The sequence below is a fragment of the Tamandua tetradactyla genome, chromosome 6 (genome assembly GCF_023851605.1).
Source record: "Tamandua tetradactyla isolate mTamTet1 chromosome 6, mTamTet1.pri, whole genome shotgun sequence".
NCBI classification, from domain to species: Eukaryota; Metazoa; Chordata; class Mammalia; order Pilosa; family Myrmecophagidae; genus Tamandua; species Tamandua tetradactyla.
In genome coordinates this window covers 1,200,441-1,223,340 of record NC_135332.1, presented here as the reverse complement: position 1 = coordinate 1,223,340, position 22,900 = coordinate 1,200,441, and the positions used below count along the sequence as shown (strand labels likewise).

The 22,900-nt window shown below is 59.0% G+C and overlaps 1 protein-coding gene across 3 annotated transcripts in view; it reads left to right on the top strand.

The window, feature by feature from the left end:
* Positions 1 to 21,837, top strand: part of PEMT (phosphatidylethanolamine N-methyltransferase) — a 58,050-nt gene extending 36,213 nt beyond the window's left edge. For all 3 annotated transcript variants that reach the window (XM_077163364.1, XM_077163363.1, XM_077163365.1), the window contains exons 3-7: positions 10,718 to 10,833; positions 16,473 to 16,618; positions 18,050 to 18,161; positions 21,180 to 21,254; positions 21,597 to 21,837. In XM_077163364.1, the coding sequence (XP_077019479.1) occupies positions 10,718 to 10,833; positions 16,473 to 16,618; positions 18,050 to 18,161; positions 21,180 to 21,254; positions 21,597 to 21,654 (507 nt within the window). In that variant the 3' untranslated portion in view covers positions 21,655 to 21,837. The remainder of the gene's footprint in view (positions 1 to 10,717; positions 10,834 to 16,472; positions 16,619 to 18,049; positions 18,162 to 21,179; positions 21,255 to 21,596) is intronic.
* Positions 21,838 to 22,900: the final 1,063 nt, after the last annotated feature.

Here is a 22,900-nt window from a genome sequence, read left to right as displayed (position 1 = left end):
GGTCATTCTCAAGGATAGACCATATGTTGGGTCACAAAGGAAGTCTCAATAAATTTAAAAAGATTGAAATCATACAAAACACTTTCTCAGATCATAAAGGAATGAAGTTGGAAATCACTAATAGGTAGAGGGCCAGAAAATTCACTAATATATGGTGGCTGAACAACACACTTAAACAATCAGTGGGTCAAGGAAGAAAATGCAAGATAAATCAGTAAATATCTCGAGACAAATGAAAATGAAAACACAACGTACCAAAATTTATGAGATGCAGCAAAGGCAGTGCTAAGAGGGAAATTTATTGCCCTAAATGCCTTTATCAAAAAAGAAGAAAGGGCAAAAATGGAGAAATTAACTGTGTACTTGGAAGAACTAGAGAAAGAAGAGCAAACTAGCCCCAAAGCAGGCAAAAGGAAAAAAATAGCGAAGATTAGAGCAGAAATAAATGAAATTGAGAACATGAAAACGATTGAGAAAATCAACAAAACCAGAAGTTGGTTCTATGAGAAAATCAATAGGATTGATGGACCCCTAGCGAGGTTGACAAAAAAGAAGAAGAGAGAGGATACAAATAAATAAAATCAGAAATGGAAGAGGAGACATAACCACTGACCCCACAGAAATAAAGGAGGTAGTGAGAGGATACTATGAACAACTTTATGCTAATAAACTAGACAATGTAGAGAAATGGACAACTTCCTAAAAAGGCGTGAAAAACCAACATTGACATGAGAAGAAGTAGATGACCTCAACAAACCAATCATAAGTAAAGAAATTGAATTGGTCATTAAGAGAAAAAAGAAAAGTCCAGGGCCAGATGGCTTTACACGTGAATTCTACCAAACATTCAAGAAAGAATTAGTACCAATCTTGCTCAAAGTCTTCAAAAAAATTGAGGAGGAGGGAAGGCTACCTAACTCATTTTATGAAGCCAGCATCACCCTCATACCAAAGCCAGACAAAGATACTAAAGAGAAGAAAATTGCAGACCAATCTCTCTAATGAATATAGATGCAAAAATCCTCAACAAAATTCTTGCAAATTGAATCCAGCAGCGTATTAAAAGAGTTATACACCATGACCAAGTTAGGAGTCATCCCAGGTATGCAAGGACAGTTCAAAATAAGAAAATCAATCAATGTAATACACCATATCAACAAATCAAAGCAGAAAAACACATGATCATCTCAATTGATGCAGAAAAGGCATTTGACAAAGTTCAGCATCCTTTCTTGTTGAAAACACTTCAAAGGATAGGAATAGAAGGGAACTTCCTCCACACGATAAAGGGAATATATGAAAAACCCACAGCTAACATCATCCTCAATGGGGAAAAAACTGAAAACTTTCCCCCTAAGATCAGGAACAAGACAAGGATGTCCACTATCACCACTGTTATTCAACATTGTGTTGGAAGTTCTAGCCAGAACAATTAGACAAGAAAAAGAAATACAGGCATCAAAATTGGAAAGGAAGAAGTAAAACTCTCACTGTTGCAGATATGATACTATATGTCAAAACCCCCCCAAAATCCACAGCAAAACTACCAGAGCTAATAAATGAGTATAGCAAAGTGGCAGGTTACAAGATCAACACTCAAAAGTCTGTATATAGTAGTAATGAGCTATCTGAGGAGGAAATCAAGAAAAAAATTCCATTTACAATTGCAACCAAAAGAATATAATATTTAGGAATAAATTTAGCTAAAGATACAAAAGACCTATACAAAGAAAACTACAAGAAATTGCTAAAAGAAATCACAGAAGACCTAAATAAATGGAAGGGCATCCCGTGTTCTATATAGTTCACTACTATATAGAAACACTACAGACTTTTGAGTGTTGAAGACTAAATATAATTAAGATATCAATTCTCCCTAAATTGATTTATAGATTCAATGTAATACCAATTAAAATCCCAAAAACTTACTTTTCAGAAATACAAAAATCAATAACCAAATTTATCTGGAAGGGCAGGTACCCCGAATAGCTAAAAATATCCTGAGAAAGAAAAATGAAGTTGGCGGTCTCACACTACCTGACTTTAAGGCATATTACAAGGCTACAGTGGTCAAAACAGCATGGTACTGGCATAAAGATAGATATGCTGACCAATGGAATCGAATAGAGTGTTCAGATACAGACCCTCTCATCTATGGACAATTGATCTTCGATAAGTCAGTAAAACCAGCTCACCTGGGACAGAACAGTCTCTTCAATGGTGCCCAGAGAACTGGATATCCACATGCAAAGGAATGAAAGAGGATCCATATCTCACACCCTATACAAAAGTTAACTCAAAATGGATCAAAGACCTAAACATTAGATCTAAGACCATAAAACTTTTAGAAGAAAATGTAGGGAAGTATCTTATAAATCTTATAATAGGAGGCAATTTCCTAGACCTTACACCCAAAGCACGAGCATTGAAGAAAGAAATAGATAAATGGGAATTCCTTAAAACTTTTGTGCATCAAAGAACTTCGTCAAGAAAGTAAAAAGACAGCGTACACTGGGAGGCAGTATTTGGAAATTATTTATCAGATAAGGGGCTAGTATCCAGAATATATAAAGAGATTGTTCAACTCAACAATAAAAAGACAGCTAACCCAATTACAAAATGGACAAATAGCACGAACAGACACTTCTCAGAAAAGGAAATACAGATGGCCAAAAGGCACATGAAAAGATGCTCAACTTCTCTGGCTATTAGGGAAAAGAAAATCAAAACCACAATGAGATATCATCTCACACCCACCAAAATGGCCATTATCAGTAAAACAGAAAACAAGTGCTGGAGAGGATGTGGAGAAAGAGGCACAGCGACCCACTGTTGGCAGGAATGTCAAATGGTACAACCCTGTGGAAAGCAGTTTGGCGGTTCCTCAGGAGGCTAAGTATAGAATTGCCATATGATCTGGCAATACCATTGCTAGGTATCTACTCAGAGGACATGAGGGCAAGGACACAAATGGACGTTTGCACACCAGTGTTTATAGCAGCATTATTTAACAATTGCCAAGAGATGGAAACAGCCCATATAAGAGCCAAAAATATAAAATACTTAGAAGCTAGCATAGTAGCAAATCTTTATGAATTGGTGTTTGACAGTGGTTTCAGACACCAAAAGTACAAGCACCAAAAGAAACAATAGATAAATTTATTTAATCAAAATTAAAGACTCTTGTGCATTTGTGCTGGTCTGAAAGGATGTATGCCCCCTAGAAAAGCCATGTTTTAATCAAAATCCCATTTCATAAAGGCAGAATAATCCCTATTCAATACTGTATGTTTGAAACTGTAATCAGCTTCTCCCTGGATGATGTGATTTAGTCAAGAGTGGTTGTTAAACTGGATTAGGTGACGACATGTCTCCACCCATTTGGGTGGGTCTTGATAAATTTCTGGAGTCCTATAAAAGAGAAAACATTTTGGAGAAAGGAGATTCGGAGAGAGCAGAGAATGCTGCAGCACCATGAAGCAGAGTCCATCAGGCAGCACTTTGGAGAAGAAGGAAAACTCCTCCTGGGAAGCTTCATGAAACCAGAAGCCAGGAGAAGAAGCTAGGAGATGACGACATGTTCGCCATGTGCCCTTCCAGCTGACAGAGAAACCCTGACTGTGTTCGCCATGTGACTTCTCACTTGAGGGAGAAACCCTGAACTTCATCGGCTTTTTTTTTTTAAATAAAGACTATGCATTTTACCTGGTCCTACTTTTGCTATTTTGGACCAGACATCGGCCTTCTTGAACCAAGGTATCTCTCCCTGGATGCCTTTGATTGGACATTTCTATAGACTTGTTTAATTGGGGCATTTTCTCAGACTTAGAACTGTAAACTAGCAACTTATTTAATTCCCCTTGTTAAAAGCCATTCCGTTTCTGGTAGATTGCATTCTGGCAGCTAGCAAACTACAACATACATCAAAGGGAATTATCAAGAAAGTGAAAAAACCTATAGAATGGGAGAAAATGCATATATTGGATAAGGGTTCACTATTCAGAATATATAAAGAACTGCTACAACTCAATTTAAAAACAGGCAAAGGACTTGTATAGACATTTCTCCAAAGAAGATACACAAATGTCCAATGAGCACATGAAAAGATGCTCACCATCATTAGCCAATAGGGAAATGCGAATTAAAACCACTATTAGATGCCATCTTCAAACTCAAATAGGATGGCTATTACTTAAAAAATGAAAAATAACAAACATTGCTGGAGAGGATGCAGAGGAATTGGAATTTAGAGCGTCCCTGGTGGGAATGTAAGATGGTGCAGCCTCTGGAAAGCAGTATGGCTTCTCCTCAAATAATTAAGTATAGAATTACCACATGACCTGGCAGCCCCACTCCAGAGATAAATCCAAAGAGTGAGAACAGGGTCACAGACAGACGCTTGTCACCAGTGATTATAGCAGCATTATCCACAATAGCCAAAATGTGGAAATAACCCATGTCCATCAACAGAGGGACAGACAGAATTGCGCAGTGCGCACACATGATGGAATCGTATTGGGCTGTAAGAAGAAATGAGGTTCTGAGGCTGCAACGTGGAAGAACCTGGAAAACATCAGGCTCCGCGAAATACGTAAGACACACAAGCCCCAAAATTGCATGCTGCCCTTACAAGAGATGACTAGAAATAGCACATTCGCAGGCGTAGAACGCGAATTAAAGGGCCGGGGGAGCCGGGAATGGGAGGCGGGCAGGGTGCATGTGTGTCTGCCAAGCAGTTTTTGTCTTTTTCAGGGTTTGCAGACACCCCGGCTATTCCCCGTGGTCCTCTGACCCGTCGGCTGCAGGGGAGCATTTCTGGGCCCGTGGACAGTCAGGGGATAAAAGCCGGGCTAGTCCGCATTGCTCCTGGGGTTGGAGGTGGGGTCTGGAGGGGTGGGGATACGAGGTGAGAGGGGCCACCGGCCAGGGGACTGGGTCAGTGGATGGCCGCTGGGAAAGAAAAATCAACAGAGCCACATCCGGACTCACGCTCGTGTCCCAGCTCCCTGCACCCGGGCCCGGGACGTGCGCAGTGGGACGTGTTTCCGCCCGTGGCAGGCACTTTTCTTTCTCAAGGTGAGCCTTTGTAGCCAGTTCCCTTCCGTGGGCATGGTCTCCACTCTCGGGGTCAGCCTTGTGCAGAGGAGGAGGCGGGGTGGGGTGGTGCGGTGCAGGGGTGCTGCCCCCCAACCCTGCTGCACTGGGAAGGGGCAGGGTGCGGCCGTCAGTGGCGCGGGGACCTGCCTGGTGGCTCCACACTCTGGGCACAGCTCTGCCCGGGGCTGGGAAGGGCACTGGCCTCTGACAGCTGCGCAGGGCTGTGGGCGGGCAGCTGGGGTGGGGGGGCAGGGGGGCTGGGCTGGGGGCGTCAGGGGACCGGGCGGGCGGGGGGCCATGCAGGGCTCTGGGCGGGGAACTGGGAGACCGGGGGGGCCTGGCTGGCTGGGGGTCTCTCTGCTGCTGCCAGGCTGATGGTCCTGGGGGACCCTGGGTGCCACCTGCTGCTGCACAGGAGCCTAAGCCCCCAGCTCCTGGGGCAGGCCCAGCTGGGGGCATCTGCAGTTCTAGGGAAGGGGCTGGGGAGGGGGTGTTCCCCAGCAGCCCATGCTCTGCCTTGCCCCCCAGCTTGGCCCTGGCCTCGCCCCTGGGGGCAGGTGGACCCCCCAGTTCCCTCCTCTCCTTGAGACGGAGCCCCTGGGGGAGGGGCAGGGGACAAGACCAACTCACAGAACAGTCATGTGTCTGCAGTGGTGACCAGCAGTCCAGAAATATTAAGACATCAGTTCCACTTAGAATTGCATCAATGAGAATAAAATACCTAAAAGATGTGGGAAAATGTATACTCTGAAAACCACAAAACATTGTTGAAAGACATTAAAGAAGACCTAAGTACTGCCTCCTACGTGGGACATGATGCCCAGAGGTGTAAATCTCCCTGGCAACGTGGGACAGGACTCCCGGGATGAGCTGGGATCCAGCGTAATGGGACTGAGAAAGCCTGCTTGACCAAAAGGGGGAAGAGAGAAATGAGATAAAATAAAGTCTCAGTGGCCGAGAGATTTCAAACAGAGTCAAGATGTTATCCTGGAGGTTATTCTTACGCATCATGTAGACATCCCTTTTTAGTTTACGGTGTACTGGAGAGGCTGGAGGGAAGTGCCTGAAACTGTAGAGCTGTGTTCTGGGGGCCTCGATTCTTGAAGACGATTGTATCATGGTGTAGCTTTCACAGTGTGGCCATGTGATTGTGAAAACCTTGTGTCTGACACTCCCTTTATCCAGGGTATGGACAGATGAGTAAGAAAATAAAGACAATAAATAAATAAATAATGGGGGGAATGGGGTAGGGAATGTTTTGGTGGTTCTTTTTCATTTTTGTTCTTATACGTGTGTGTATTTTTTTGAGTAATGAAAATGTTCAGCAGTTGGCTGTGGTGGTGCATGTACAACTGTATGATGACACTGAACCACTGATCACACACTTTGGATGGTTATGTGGTGTGCGAACATATAATGCAGTGAAATTGCATGGAAAAGAGAAAGAAGACCTAAATCAAAAGACGCCCAGAGTCGTGGACGGGGGGATGCAGCTGGTGAGTTGAAGCTCCATCGCGTTTGCCGGGCGGCCTTTGGACTTCCACCCTTCACCTGTTCATTCCCTCACTCGAAGCAGTACTTATTGAGCCCCTACTTTAGCGGAAGCCCGTGGTGGGTGAAATGCCGTTTCAACCTTTAAGCCACGGCAGAACTTCCTCCGGTGAGCACACGATAGGAGCGCAGAGTGAGAAGGTTCTGCATGGGGCTGGTGACCCTGAATCGTGGAGGTGGGGGACGCTCAAGCTGAGCTCAGAGGATAGAGGACGAGCGGATCAGGAGGTACAGGGCTGTGACCAGGTCACAGGCAGGGGGACCTCCGGGCAAAGGCCCCACGGCAGAGAGAAAGCCGGAGCCCAGGTCTGCTCCTGGTCTGCGCCCTGGACATGTGGCCGGCAGGGGCAGCGGGTGAGGTCGGCCATGCTTACACTTGGGAGGGAAAGCTTATGGGCATCTGCCCCTTCGCCTTTTGCTTTGGTTTTGGGATGTTCATGGACCCCCGAATATGCCGGGGTCCCAGGTTGAGAACCCACAGACTCGGGGGGGCTGGGGGCCGGGCTGAGGGATTGGAATTTGGTGTCACGCCTGGCCTGTGCTTTAAAGGGCTTCTACTGTGCTCTGGGGGGGAGGGGGAGGATGAAGGGGCCGTGGGGCCATTTGGCACCTTTTGCAGCCAGGCTGGAGGCAGACCGTGCAGTGCCCGAGGGCAGAGCGCGCTGGTGCCCAGTGTGCTGGGGACACTGGCCTATGCAGGCTGCCCTCACTGCTTCGGCCTCCCTCCGCTTCTCCACCCCAACCCATTTTTCACACCAGAATGAACCCCACCCGCCCCCTCACCCACCGTTTACGAATGCTTGCCTCGCTCCTGGCAGCCCTTTACGGAGGAACCTGCCCAGGCCGCCGGCCAGAGGTGGAGAAGCTGGTGTGGGAGCCCAGGACCCGCGCTCCCCTGGCGCAGTCCACAGTTAATCACCCAGTGAAGGCGAAGGGGCCTCTGGTGGGGCATTTAAAACTCCACCTTCAGCAGCCCTTGCCTCAGGGACACGTAGGAAATTCAAGAGGCTTCAGGGGGACGCCTCCAGAAAAAGGTCCAGACCCAGCAAGGTGCCCAGCTGCTCTTCTGGCCTCAGCAGGTTGGAGGGACGGGCTGCCGGTGGGCGTGAGGGCACTTGGCTTTAATGATCTTTATTAAATTGTGGTTCATCACGTGACAGTAAGGCCACCATTGTTACTGGATGGCTTTCTGTGTGGCCTCTTTCTTTTTCTTTTTCTTTTCAAAGCACTTTACTATTAGCACACGCTCTGGACTGTAGTGAATGTCGAGTGGATGGTGGGTGAATGGGAGGGCTGGAGGAAGGATGGGTGGATGGGTGGGTGGATGGTGGGTGGATGGGTGGATGGGTGGATGGGTGGATGGATGGATGGGTGGGTGGATGGATGGATGGATGGGTGGGTGGATGGGTGGGTGGGTGGGTGGGTGGGTGGGTGGATGGGTGGGTGGGTGGATGGATGGATGGGTGGGTGAATGGTGGGTGGGTGGATGGTGGGTGGATGGTGGATGGATGGATGGGTGGGTGGATGGATGGATGGATGGGTGGGTGGATGGGTGGATGGGTGGATGGGTGGGTGGGTGGATGGATGGATGGGTGGGTGGGTGGATGGATGGATGGGTGGGTGGATGGGTGGATGGGTGGATGGGTGGGTGGGTGGTGGGTGAATGAATGGATGGGTGGATGGATGGTGGGTGGATGGGTGGGTGGATGGATGGGTGGGTGGGTGGGTGGATGAATGGATGGGTGGATGGGTGGGTGGATGAATGGATGGGTGGATGGGTGGGTGGGTGGATGGGTGGGTGGGTAGATGAGTGGGTGGATGGGTGGATGGGTGGATGGGTGGGTGGGTGGATGGATAGATGGATGGGTGGGTGGATGGGTGGATGGGTGGATGGGTGGATGGATAGATGGATGGGTGGGTGGATGGGTGGATGGGTGGGTGGGTGGATGGGTGGGTAGATGGGTGGGTGGATGGGTGGGTGGATGGGTGGATGGATGTGTGGATGGATGGGTGGGTGGATGGATGGGTGGGCGGATGGGTGGGCGGATGGGTGGGTGGGCGGATGGGTGGGTGGATGGGTGGGTGGGCGGATGGGTGGGTGGGCGGATGGGTGGGCGGATGGGTGGGTGGGCGGATGGGTGGGCGGATGGATGGGTGGGCGGGCGGGTGGGCGGATGGATGTGTGGATGGGTGGGTGGGTGGATGGATGGATGGGTGGATGGGTGGGTGGGTGGATGGGTGGGTGGGCGGGCGGGCGGGCGGGCGGGCGGGTGGGCGGGTGGGTGGATGTGTGGGTGGGTGGATGGGTGGGTGGGTGGATGGGTGGGTGGGTGGATGGATAGATGGATGCGTGGATGGATGGGTGAATGGGTGGATGATTGGTTGGGTGGATGGGTGGGTGGATGGGTGGGTGGATGGGTGGGTGGATGGGTGGATGTGTGGATGGGTGGATGGGTGGATGGGTGGGTGGGTGGATGGGTGGGTGGATGGGTGGGTGGATGTGTGGATGGATGTGTGGGTGGATGGGTGGGTGGGCGGATGGGTGGGCGGATGGGTGGGCGGGCGGATGGGTGGGCGGGCGGATGGGTGGGCGGATGGGTGGGTGGGCGGATGGGTGGATGGGTGGGTGGGTGGATGGGTGGGTGGGCGGATGGGTGGGCGGATGGGTGGGTGGGCGGGTGGGTGGATGGGTGGATGGGTGGATGGGTGGATGGATAGATGGATGCGTGGATGGATGGGTGGATGATTGGTTGGGTGGATGGATGGATGAACTGGAAACATACTTCTTGCCATCTGAATCAGAGGTTTTCTCTGGGCTTTGGACTGTGAGCACCAAAAAGCCAGCTGGGGTCTCCATCTCTGTTGCTTTGCCTTTGCCCCTGTGCCTCCTTTCACCCAGCTGCTGTCACCCACACTTGCTGTGCTCCCAGGTTGAGATGCCCAACAGGTCCTGGCTTCTCTGGTTCTATCAGGTGCCACTGGGCCCAAGGATGCCCACAATAGAGCCCCGGAAAGTGCTAGAAAGCAGTGGTGTCCTGGCTGGAAGCACAGCTCACCTAGGAGATGCCTCCCTCAAGGCCACCGTCAGCCCAGCTGGTGGGGCCCAGGCGGGGGTCGGACACAGGCCCGCTGGGCGCAGCCTCAGGCATGGGGGTGGCTAGCACAGGCCAGATGGGGTGCTGGGCCAGAGTGTTTTTCTACAGGACTTTCTGCCCCTCCCCCCGCACCGAGCTGACCTGTTGGGGGCCTGCCACAAGCCCAAGGCTGTCAGCTGGCCGGCAGCAGAGTGAGGACCAGAATGGACCCCCGGTTTCCATCCCGCTCGCTTTCATTCAGCCCTCCCCACCCCACCCCCCGGCCTCTCCACCTCCGCCTCCTCCCTCCTATGTGGAGCCAGTGGGGGCTGAAAAACCAGCACGCTCTGGAGCAGAGGCCCTGCCCACTGCAGAGCTGGGGGGCATGTCAGCCGGTAAAAGTACAGGACACCCCCCCACACACACTTGAACTTGAATTTCAGATAAACAAGTGACCTTTCAGTATTGAAAAGAAGTCTTATATTTGCAACTGCTTATACCAGATGATTCTGCTTGTCTGAAATTCCAGCCTAGCCAGGGGCAGCCTGATCTGGAGACCCTGCCCTCGCAGCGCCCGCCCTTGGATGGAGCTTCTGCCTCCAGTTGGGTGGGGCCGTGAGCTGGTCCTGGGCTGGCCCCTCGGGCCGCTGGCTTAGCTCCCCGCAGGGCCTCCCTCCTCGGCTGCACCCTCCTCTGCCATTGACCCTCCGGGGCGTGTCTGAGGGTCAGAGGTCACAGCCAGGTCGGCCATTGGGAGGCTTTGGGCCGGGCCCCTTGCGGACTGTGCACACCGGCCTCCGTGGTCAGTGAACTGTTGGGACGGCTGTGCTGCTGCCCCGCTGCCCCCGGCCCCCGGCCCCGCTGCCCCCGGCCCCGCTGCCCCCGGCCCCTGCTGCCCCTCTGCGCCCCGTCCCTGCTGCCCCCAGCCCCCGGCCCCGCTGCCCCCGGCCCCCACAGGTCTCTGACGCCCCTCCTTGTCCTCTCCCCGGACGCAGGCCGCCAGGTGGGAGCACAGGACGCGCCAGCTGAGCAGGGCCTTCGGCTCGCCGTACCTCGCCTGCTACGCTCTGGGCGGCGCCATCCTGCTGCTGAACCTGCTGCGCTCGCACTGGTAAGCCGCCGCGGGGGGGTCGGCCACTCACTCCCAGAGGCCTTCGGGGCGTGAAGCCGCCCCTTCCCTTGGGGCACGCGTGGGGGTGGGGGTGGGGTCCCAGCCTGCACCTGGCTCAGCGTCCGCCTGGGCCGAGGGTCCTGTACCCCAGCTGCCGTGGCAGATGTCAGGGCAGCGCCCGCAGGAGCTCGGCGTCCCCCGTTTCAGAGCCCTGAATTCTGGAACCAGGTGTGGGTGAGGCCCTGTGCCCCGTGTGCTCCCCGCCAGGCCCTCCCTGCCCTTCCCGCTGAGCCCCGACTCCTGAGGAGGCCCCCGGGGCACATCCAGGGGGTGCCCAGCAGACCCTGAGAGGCCAGGACGTCTCCCGATGGCCCCGTTGGCCCGTGCTTCCCCCCCCAGGATCCATTGCTGCCCCTCATGGGGGGCAGCATCTCCCTGCGCCCAGGCTCCCCGCGGGAAGCCACTCGGTCCCCCCTGGACTGGGACACGCGCCCTTCTGACCAGGGCTCATCTAGAGAGGCCCACCCACGGCGCCCAGAGCTGCCCCCTGGAGGCCGGGCTGGGGGGGAAAGGGGCGCGGGGCTCAGCGCCTCCAGCCCTGCTGCCACCAGCTGCGGCTTCTCACACATGTGCTGAAACGGTTTCTACACCTAATTGAAGAACATAATTATTGAGGTGAAATTCACAGGATATCAAGCTAACTGAATTGAACAGTGGGGTGGCATGTGTCATGGGCAGGGTCGCCCCGTCCACCCAGCTCCGTCCCTGCCGGTACTCGCTCTGCAGGCCCCCGTCCGCTTCTGTCCCCGTGGGTCCAGCCTGGATGTGTCATGCGCGACACTGGGGCTGGCCTCTTCCCAGCGGGCGTTGTCAGGGCTCGCCCATGGCCGGGCAGCTTCATGTCCTTGCACGGTCACATCACCAGTGGCCACAGCTCACTTACCCGTGTGGCCGATGGGCAGGGCTGCCCCTCCTGGCTGCCCTGCGAGCCCCACTCGGCCCCTGCCCCGGGAGTGCATTGCCCTGAACGCTGCCGGCTCATGGCTCGGTCCACATGGCAGTGGCCCTCACCAGCGTCCCCTCCCTGTCGCCAGGGCCACACTGGACTCCGTGGGGCAGACGGTCCCTGGCCCCTCGCCCCTCACTCCTCCTGCCTTTAGGCTGCGTCCAGCCTTTTAGGGCCAGCATCCCTGTCCAGGCCCTTCGGCATGCATCTCGCCTTGCCCCACAGGTGAATGATGAAACGGGGAGGGGTGCACTCCATTTACTTGCATATGTACCCCCCGTTCACTGTGGGGGGCCCTGGCCTGGGTTGGGGGTAATGGCTGGGGATGGTGGCCACAAGGAGGCGGATGGACAGTGGACTGGACAGGGGTGGGGCGGGTCTGTGGAAGGGGCAACTGGTGGGTCCTGGGTGCGTGTGGGGAAAAGAGGGAGCCCCCTACTTCTAGAAGGAGAACCTGGCGCAGACATGCTTGGCCAGAGGGCAGGGCAGGGAGTGGAGGAGGGGCTGGGAGGACGGTGCTCGGGTGCTGCAAGAGAGGCCCGGGCCCGCGTGTGGGCTCTGTGATTACAGTCACCCCTCCCGCGTGCGGCTGTTCGCGTGACAGGTGAGCCCCTCCCCCCACCCCGGGCTTGTCTGTGGTCACTCTGAATGAGCACACTCAGAAAGCTTAGCCAGCAGGGAGAGCCTGACAGCCTCCATCTGTCCCTCCCTCCTTCCCTCCCTCCCCTTCCCTTTCGCCCTCCCCACCCTCCTCCCTCTGTCCTCCCCATCACTCCTCCCTTCTTCCCTCCCTTCCTGCTTTCCCTCCTCCTTCCCCATCCAGCCAGGAAAAGCTTTGGACAGGCTCCTCTCCTGTCCATTCTAGTCCCAGTCTGGGTGTTGGCTGAGTTCAGAGGTTGCTGAGTGACGAGGTTGGTGAGTGACAGCCGGCAGGCTGGAGCTGGCCCGCCCCTGCTTTGCTGACCCATTAGCTCGGAATGGTTCTGACGTCGTGAATGGTTCCAGAGGTGCCTGTGTGGTACCTTCGGCTTGGCCTCTTGGCCTGCAGGGCCAACAGCATTTACTCAGACCCGGCCAGGACGTGTCTGCTGACCTGGGACGAGTGGGTGCCGAGGCCCCTTCTGAGATTTTGGGGCTCTCTGCATGGGGTCAGCACCCTTTCTCTGAAAGGGGCCGGGGATTGTATATCCCGGATCTGCAGGCCACGCGGTCCGTGTGTCGCACATGGCTTGTGAGTAGGAACGAGCCTGGGTCCCAGTGGACGGCAGCCGCAGCGGCCCCGGCAGGAAGGTGGGGGCCTCAGAGACGACAGAGGGGCGCTGTGGGAAGAGGAGCGTGAGTGCCGGGCTCCAGGGCGCGGTGGAGTGAGGGGGTGTCCTCCCTGGCCAGCACCCGGCCTCGGTATGTCTGAAACCGGGTCCTACGCCCGCCGGGCAGGGGGCAGCACCGCAGAGCCCAGCGCGGGCTGGACTGGCCAGGGCCCTGGTGCGGTGGTGGCGGGAGGATGTGGGCTCAGCTTGTTCGGGAAAACAGGGCGGCCTGCTGACTCCGCAGGCGCGTGGCCTGGAATTGGCCCTTGACCTCTGCTCCGTCCCCCGTCATTTGCTGCCCATCTCGTGGTGTGAGGGGGTTCGGGGAAGAGTGGGGGATCACAGTGCCACCCCCCGGTGTACAGTCACCCTGGGGTGAGCCGCAGAGGCGGGGACTTTAGGGGGCCCTGGGGCAGGGCTGGGGGCGGCCAGGCCTGTGTGACTGACACCCTTGCCGGCCTGAGCCACGGATTTATGGGCGTGCGGTTTCGGACACCAGCAGGTGGGAGCCGAGGTGTCTCCTTCTCCCGGGCCCAGCGGTCGGGGGGGCCCCGGCTCCTTGCGTCTCCCCTGCCCCCTCCCATGGAGCGCTCCCTCTCTCTGGGTTAATTGTGGCTGTAAAGGCCCCTGGTATCCAGATTGAAACCCCCTCACTCGACGGAGCCACCCCTAAACTAACAGATACCCTCCGAGACCCTCCAAGCCAGGTGCTTGGGGGACGCACATCCAGATGGGGCCACCTTGGGCTGGGCCACTCGGCCACAGGGCTGGGGGAGGGGGTGCAGGGACACGCAGAGTGCAGCCGCCAACCACCAAGTGGGGCTCAGGGGCGCACGTTCGGTCGGAGGTGTGCAGGGTCTCAGGGCCACACGGCATGTCGGGATTGGGCAGTGGGTCTGGGGCACGGGGAGAGCCTTAGGGATCAAGGCCTGGTCAGTGGGGAGGGCTCTGGGATCTTCTTTTCCCCGTCATGAAAGCAGCGGAAAGGAGAGCCAGCTCGACTCTGGAGTTTCCCGCCTCCTTCCTCCCCCCCGACCCTCCCCCACCCCCCACTCTCCCCACCCCCCAGCCCCCCACCCCCTCGCTAAGGTGACGTCTCTGCCAGCTGCAGGAGGAGAGGCGGGAGGGTGCCCAGGGGAGCAGGTGCCTAGGGAGGGGCAGTGCCTGGGGAGTGTGCAGGGGTTACCCAGGAGGGACGGTGTCCAGGGAGGGAGGGTGCCCAGGCTTCGGCAGCTGGACACTGCCCCCATTGCAGGTGCAGCACGGAGGCATGGCTGCTGCTCATGGGGCGCAGGTGGGTGGGCAGTGGGTGTGGCGACGGAGTACCAAGTGCAACTCAGCCTGTGGGGTTAGGCTGCTGTGCCTCCGCCTGCTGTGACCCTGTGCCTGGGCAGCAGAGGATCAGGGAAGGCAGCAGTGAGTGGAGAGCTGGGGGTGGGCGGCATGCCCAGTGGCCAGGTTCGATGGGCCACCAGCAGGCTATGGGGTCCTGTCTGCTATGCTCCTTCCCAGGCCCTCGTCCTCATCCCTCCCTCCCGCCCCCCGTTCTCCACTCTGCATTAGGAGGGGGACTGTGTGCAGCTCCCCTTTCTGCTAGCACGAGCTCTGTGTCGGGGAGATGCCCAAGGAAGGGGAGTCTCCTGGTTCTCTAAGACTGAAATTCTGGTTGGAGGGAAAAGTTCCAAGGAGGCAGTTTTAGCTCGACATAAGAACACTTTTTACAATATTAATTTACCAGTGGAATGAATGAATAAGTGAAGGTCGTGAGTTCTTGCTGCTTGAAAGAGCCTGGAACACCAACACTTAGCATGGAAGGGATGGTGGAATAGATGGATGGGTGGGTGGGTGGACAAATGGATGGTTGGGTGGATGAGTGGATGGGTGGAGGGTGGATAGATGAATGGATGGGTGGATGGATGGGTGGATGAATGGGTGGGTAGATGGATGGATGGTTGAGTGGACGGATGGGTGGATGGATGAATGGATGGGCAGATAGATGGATGGGTGGGTAGATGGTGGGTGGATGGGTGGGTGGATGGATGAGTGGGTGGGTGGATGGATTTATGGATGGATGGGTGGATGGATGGATGGTTAAGTGGATGGATGGATGGGTGGGTGGATGGATGGATGGGTGGATGGGTGAATGGATGGGTGGATGGATGGATGGTTAAGTGGGTGGATGGGTGGATGGATGGACAGGTGGATGGGTGGATGGATGGATGGATGGGTGGATGGGTGGACAGATGGATGAGTGGGTGGGTGGATGGATGGATGGGTGGATGGGTGGACAGATGGATGAGTGGGTGGGTGGATGGATGGATGGGTGGATGGATGGACAGATGGATGAGTGGGTGGGTGGATGGATGGATGGGTGGATGGGTGGACAGATGGATGGTTGGGTAGGTGGATTGATGGTTGGGTGGGTGGATGGGTGTGTGGGTGGGTCAGTGGGTGGGAGGGTGGATAGTGAGCTGTCCTAAGAGGCATCTCACACAGAGTGAGTGCTCAGAGATGGTGTGTAGAACCCAGGATGGATGAAGTTGCTGCCCCCTGTGAGACGCCTGTTCCTTTTGACTTAGGCAGCCAGGGGTGCACACCTGCACTTGCATGTGTCACTGTCCTCATCAGGTGCCCAGGGCCTCCCTCCCACCAGAGCCACCCCCTGTGCCCTCTCTTCTGGAGTTACCTGTAGAACCTGAGCCTCACTATGCCATCGTTGTCACCCCCTTCGTGTCCACCAGTTGCCCTTTAAAGACTTCAGTGGCTTCACCCCAAAGGGAGCCTGGTGGGGGGTACACATAAAGGGGCTCAGAGCCCCCCTGGACCTGAGTCGGCCATCCCACACTTGGCCAGGCCTGGGAGGAGCCCCAGAAGCCGAAGCAGCAGATCCAGTCCCAGGCTTCAGGGAGCCAAACTGGCCAGGGAAACGGGGCTTGACCCAGGAGACCTCACGAGTGCTGCTCAAGGAAACCCTGACATGTGCCTCGTCTTTTCCAAACCCCACCTCCTGTGCAGTACGAGTTGCCTATTAGAGGGGAGCAGAGTCTGCAGGCGGGTGGCCCATAGCCCAAATTTGGCCCACTGACTTGCGGCATCTTGTGGCCGGGACACCCCACAAGGGCCTGGCCTCGGTGACCCCTGCCTGGCCTCCGCAGGGGCATGCTGGGTGCTCAGGGTCCCTGCTGGACACCGGGGGAAGGCTGCCGCTGCCGCAGGGATGCGCAAGGCGCTGGGGGAGGGCGGCTGCTGCCGCAGGGATGCACGAGGCGCCGGGAGAGGGCGGCTGCTGCGCCTGCCGTGACACCTGCTGCCCCGGCCCCCAGCTTCACGCAGGCCATGCTGTGGCAGCCCCGGATGGAGGCCCTGGGCCATGCCGCAGCCTACCACCTGGGTCTCGCGCTCCTGGGTCTGGGCGTCCTGTTCGTGCTGTCCAGCTTCCTGGCCCTGGGCTTCACTGGAACCTTCCTCGGTAAGAGCTGCAGGGCCCCGGGAGGACTGGCGGCTGTGCCGCACTGGGTTGGTGTCCAGTGATTCCAGGGCCCCTTGCTCTGAGGCGCCCCACCTGGGCGGCACCCCCTGCTCCCAGCCCGGGTCTGCTGGTCAGCAGGCCCTGAGCCTGTCCCCCTCTAGGGGACCCCGAGGCCCTGCTTCCCTGAAAGGCAAGGCGGGAAGGGGGGGCGGGCAGCAGCTACACTCAGTGTGGGGTGGGGTCCAGGGGCCCAAGGCAGGGCAGCAGCAGGGTGCTGGCCACTCCTTGGGGGGGGGGGCGGCGAGGGTAGGGATGGGCCAGCCTGTCCTCGGGAATACCTGCCTGGAAGCACTGTGTCGGGAGAAGGGCAGGGAGTCCCCAGCGATGGCAGCTCCCAGCCCCCGCCCTGGAGAAGTGGCCCAGAGCACAGGCCGGGGTGTGGGACGTGGCCCCGCGCAGAGGCTGGGGACCGGGCCGTGGGGGAGGGGCCGGGGGCCACTTTAGCCCCAAAGCTGGCCTGGCCTTGGGCGCCGGCTCTGCAATGGCCTGGCCTTGGGTGCGAGGGGGAGAGAAGGGGGACGGGTGGGTGGTGAGCCCGCCCGTGGGGCAGCAGCTGTGTGGCATGGGGCCCGGAGGCCAGAGAGCAGCGAGCTGCCCTCCTTTCCCTGCAGCCTGCTGCCCGGACACAAGAGACAATCACCCTTGGCCACCCACTGCCCCCCCCCCCCCCCACGGCGGGGTGGGGCCTGCTCGGGAGAGTCGCCCAGTCTACTGGGCAGCCCTCAGGGCAGGGGCAGGGAGAGCCCGTCCACCCCAAGCCTGTCCCTGTGCAGAGTCAACCCAGGCTTGTGGCCTGGCCCTGGTGCCACCCCCTGCGTGGCAGGGGAAACTGCAGGCCTGAGAGGGAGCGAGCAGCTCAGGGCCACAGAGCTGGGCGCTGCAGGGGAGGGGAGGCGGGAGTGATGGAGCGGGGTGCAGGCAGGCTCTGCTGTGGGTGGGGGGCTCAGGGGGGAGGTGCGGGGCAGCCGAGGGAGCAGGAGGGGGCTGGACAGAGGTGGCGGGGGCGCTGCAAGCAGAGGGAACATGTGTGCAAAGGCCCTGGGGCAGGGAGAGCTGCAAGGCCAGTGTGGTGGGAGCACGGAGAGCCAGAGGAGCAGGCAGACGGTGCTGGGGGGACGGCTTGGAGCCCCTAGCACCCAGCTTCCACCGGCCCGGCCCTCCAGCCCCCTCCCTCCCTACCCTGGTGCCCCATGTCCGAGTGGGAGCACTGCCCACTGCCCAGCGTTTAACCGGGTCCCCGATGGGCCAGCGGCCTCCAGGAGGGCTGGGCTGCCGCCTCGCATGCTGCAGAGCCCACTGCCACGGAGCCCCGGGCCTCCCTCAGTAATGGGGGGTGGCAGAGTGACCCTCCTCTCCTGACCACCGTGCCAGGTGACTACTTCGGGATCCTGATGGAGGCTCGGGTGACCACGTTCCCGTTCAGCGTCCTGGACAACCCCATGTACTGGGGCAGCACGGCCTGCCACCTGGGCTGGGCGCTCATGTGAGTAGCCACCGCGGGCTGGGGCTCAGGAGGACATGGACCCCAGCTGCCTGCCGGCCCCGCTGTCCTGTGGGGACGCCGGGGCCACCTGGGCCTCTTCCTCACTTTCATTCCTCTGGAGCTTCTGGGCTGTGACCAAAAGGAAAAAATGTCCCTGAACACTGGAGGTTGAATTTCATTCAGTTTCCACGTGTCATGAAATAGTGCTCTTTTGATGGTTTTTCAGACCGTCTAAAAATGTGAAAGCCATTGGTTTGCTGACCCCTGGGGCGGGAACACCAGGCTGGGCAGGCCCTCACCCTCACACCAGGCCCCCTGCCCCCTGCAGGTCTGCTTTATCCATGGTCTGTACTAGGACTCCTTCCACAGGGTTTTCTTTGGTAGAAAATGTTCTGCTGCTTTTATTTAACATTCAAAACCACCTGCCAGAGTGTTATAGGTGCTCCCAGAGACCATGAAGGGTAGAGGATGCCAAAGGAATGAATCTCTAATGGTGGAATGTCAGAGAGATGCAGGCCCTTCCCATCTCCCCATCCCTCTGTGGGTACCACTGGAGAGCGTGGACTTGGGACTGCTGTAGTTTGAGCATCCAGAAGCTAGAAAGGGAGATGTGGTGGCCGAGCTCACCTCCAGTCTTGCTTCCAGACTCGCCCGAGCCCCCAACATCCCCCACCCAGGGACTGAGCCTGGACCCGGGGGCCCTCCCCACCCCCACACCCAGGTGCCTCTCCTCTGCCCCTCTACTCCCCCCACTTGGGCATCGAAACACCCACCCAAGACGCCCCTCCTCTGGGGCTGTCACGGAGCCCGGGTGGCGCCGCCTCTGTTCCCAGCCTGGTTCGGTAAGCATCAGCCTCTCCAGGCCAGGGACCCCTCGAGATGTTGGCGCCCAGGCAGGGTGGGAGGTGAGGGGCCGCCTGGGTCCGGGCCTGTGTCTGAGAGCCTGTAGGCCCAAGCCGCTGCCCCGCTGCGCCGTGCTGAGCAGGAGGCCACACACCTGCCGGGTCCCACGGGCAGGGGCGGAGGGAGGGGCGGCTGCAGCACTGCCGCTGTGGCTGCCCAGGGGCGAGCGGCCGGACGGGGCCATGGGCCACCGGGCCTCGGGCCACTGCAGCTGCCCCACAGTCCTGCAGCAGCCACGCTGGGTCGTGGGTGCCTGTCCGTCGGGCCTGAGCTCCCCCAGCTGCAGGGTGGGGCACCCTCCCCACGGGGGAGTTTTAGAAACAACGTTTCATGACGTTGTGAAGGAAAAGAGCTTCCCGAGGCCCCCTTCTCCCTCGTGGTTATCTGGATGGGGGGGCCTCGGTGTCCCGGGGGGGCTGTGGAGGCCACCTGAGCCCATGGGGCCTGTGACTGCCAGCGCTGCCCTCCCAGGGGCTGTGGGGGCCAGCGGGGGCCGGGGCGGCTGAAGGTCCCTTCTTGCTTGTGGGGGTGGCCACCCGACCCCCCTGCCAGGCCCCTCACGATGGGGGGCAGGAGGTTCTCGGGACCTTCTCAGAGCCCCCGAGGCATTTGTCAAAGTGATTTACTTTGAAAACAGAGAGGCAGCATGGAGCCCACTTCAGGCCTCTCCTGTGACAGGTGGGGAAACTGAGGCCCAAGGGACCGTGGCATGTCCCAGGCCACACAGGGGGCTCGGGTTCGAGACAGGGTGGTCTCCAAGTTCCTAACTCCAGGTCCACACTGAGCAGGGGGGTGTCAAGGTTTGTTTGTTTTAATGGGTGACCATGTTTTTAGGAAGACAGGAAACTAGAGAGCAAGGGAGCTTGTGCCCAAGACTCAGGGCTGGGAGCAGGAGGGGCACCCCCCAGCGGACAGCTAAGGCCCCCTGCCCCACGGCCTGGTTCCCTGTGAGATTCGCCCCGTGCTGGGGCCCTGCCCTCCCCACAGGGCCCCGCTCTCCCCACAGCCGTACCGCCCTTCGTGGGGTAGGATGTCTGGGGACGGCACGGCCTGTGCTCTTGGGAGGGGAGGGCAGATGAGGAGGGGCCATGCTGGGCTCCTCCGAGGGCTCCATCCTGCCCCCTCCTGGAACTCTCTGGAAGCCCGTGGTGCTGTCTGAAGGCTGCACCCGCCTCTCTGCACCCAGTTAGGGCACTGCTGGAGCCCAGACCAGGGCCGGGCCTCTCTCTGTTCCTGTGTCTGCCCTCCGTCTCCCCCAGAGCACACAGACAGACAGACGGGGTGAGGTGCCAGGAGCGGGGCCTGGGAAGGGCAAAGGGTCCCCATGAGCCTTCGCGGCTCAGACCAGCCCCGTCTGTCGAAGGTCTGCGGGGGCCTCTGTCCTGACAGCCAGGGCGGGGCACCGGCTGGGCTGCGGGTCCCTGGCAGGCACTGGGCCCGACCCCACATCCTGGTGCAGGACCGCGGTCAGGGGCTGGAGGCGGCCGCAGCTCCCCGCGGGGCCGGCCACATTAGAGGTGACTCGACAGCAGGTGTTTCTGGGGGTTCCGGGCAGACGCCGGCCCTCGGGGCCCCTCAGCCCACAGGAGCCTGTCCTGGGCTTCCTGTGCACAGGGGGCTGCTCCCCGCGGGGCAGGGAAGACCTTCTGCACCCAGTGAGGAAGCAGAGCCCCCGGCACTGGGCACCCAGGCCCCTCCTCCCTGGCTCTAGAGGGCCCTGGACCCCCTTCTGGGAGAGTCTTCTTGCAGCACCCGAGACCGCTGCCTGGGGGCGGGACACTGGGCTCTGCCCCTGGGCAGAGAAGAGCAGACGTGGCCCTGAGGCTGTCCCGGGGACTGCAGGGCCAAGGCAGTCTTTCCTTCCCTCACAACTCACCCGCACATGTGGCCGAAGCTCCAGACGGGGTGCAGGAGGCACCCCATTCCAGAGGGCGCCCCAGCCTATCAGGACGGGCAAGTGGGAGGAGGTTGAGAAGGCCAGTACCAGGCAGCTCATGGGGACCCGGGAGGCCTGCAGGGGCAGCTCAGCCCCTCCCACCTGGCAGTGCCCGTCACCACTGGGGCCCTGGGTGGTCCTGGGTGGTCCCCGCTGACTGGCCTACCCCGTCCCCGCAGGCACGCCAGCCCCACGGGGCTGCTGCTGACGGCTGTCGTGGCCCTGGTCTACGTGGCCGCCCTCCAGTTTGAGGAGTGAGTAGGGGGCCGGGACGGGGGTGGGTGGGATGAGAACGTGGGGACGGGGGCTGGGGACAGCGGTTCCCCGACTCTTTGGGCCGTCCCCTGTGTCCGGTGAGGCCACAGGCAGGAAGCTCAGAGCATGGAGGGACAGGCTGGGACGGTCGGCCTGACCAGGCCCTTGCTTCGTGCTGCCTGCCTCCAGGCAGCCCCTGCCCCAGGCGTCCCAGTCTCTGTCAGCCCCCTCTCTGCCCTCCTGGGGAACTAGGGGTGCCCCTGGCCCCTCCTGGCCCCAGGATCCATGTGGGGGGCTCCTCCCCAGGACCCTCAAATGTAATCCCCCTCCTGCACCCGCAGGCCCTTCACGGCCGAGATATACCGGCAGCAGGCCGCCGCGGCCCGCAGGAGGAGCTGACCGGCTGGCGCATGGCGGGGGGCCCTGTGGTGGCCTGGGGCTCCCCCACCCGCCCGAGGAGGACAGCACCCAGGACTGCACCTCAGGGCCACCTGGTGTCATGGGAACTGCTGTCTGGGGTCCTGGCCAGATGCCCTCTGCCCCCGCCGCCTTCAGACTCCCCAATAAAGGCACCTCACCCCAGCGTCCCCGCGGGTCTCTGTGTGTCCACTGGTGAAGGAGCAGGCTTGGGGGTCCCAGGGTGATGAGGGGGGCAGGAGAGAGGGGTGGAGAGGAAGGGGTCGCTGGGCCATGCCGCCTCTCCCCTCCAGGCCCTGACAGGCAGGTGGGCGCCTCGCCCACAAGTGCCACCCAGGGGCACCTGCCGCCCTCCCCAGAGGAGTCCAACTGTGCCAGCTGGGGGGGGGGGGCATCATCTCAGGCCACGACACCTCCCAGGGCACGACCCCTTCATCAGAGAGCCCCAGCCCCTTCCTCCTGTGCCAGGGGCTGCTGCCTGGGGCCCCCGCCATGAGAGATGGCCCAGCTGGTCGCTGACCTGGGCCAGGGCCCCGTGTCTAGGGGCCTGTTTCCAGCCACGCCCGGGCGCTCTGCCTGTGTAGAATGGGGGGTCGTGGGCTCCGCAGGCTTTGGGTGACCATCCAAGGGGGCCAGAGATCCCACTCCATGCCAGCTGGCTGACTTGTCCCTCTCGGGGACCCAGGAATGGCCTCACAGGGACCCCCACCTGCTCCCGCCCCCCCCCCCCCCACTGTGTGACCTCTGTCCATCTCTGGGTCCTGAACTCAGTGGCAGAGCCCCAGGGGTCTGGACAGGACAGCATCTGAGGCCTGGCCCCCTACACATGGTTTAACTGGTTCCAGGGGCTGGCCTGGGCCATCGGCAAAGTGCCATGGGGGGCATGGGTGCTGGCCCCTGGCCTGCAGTCCCCTGACCTGGCCACCAGGGAAGCGGCAAGCCTCCCAAGCCCACGAAGCCAGTGTCCCATCTCCTCCCCAGCCCTGGAGTTCCAGGAACCCCGGGCCTGAGCTGTCATTTGGGGGGCAGGGGGGCTTCTGCAAGGAGTCCCTCCCCCCACAACCTCCCCCAGTGCTCCAGGCTGGTGATCAGCTCTAAGGTGCCCCCACCCTGCCTCGCTGAGCCCAGAGTGGAGCGCCTTGGTGGGCCCCCACCCCACTGCACCTGCAGGAGGGGTGGGCAGTGGCTGCTTAGATCTGGGCTGGCCAAGGCTGGGCCACTGTCCCCA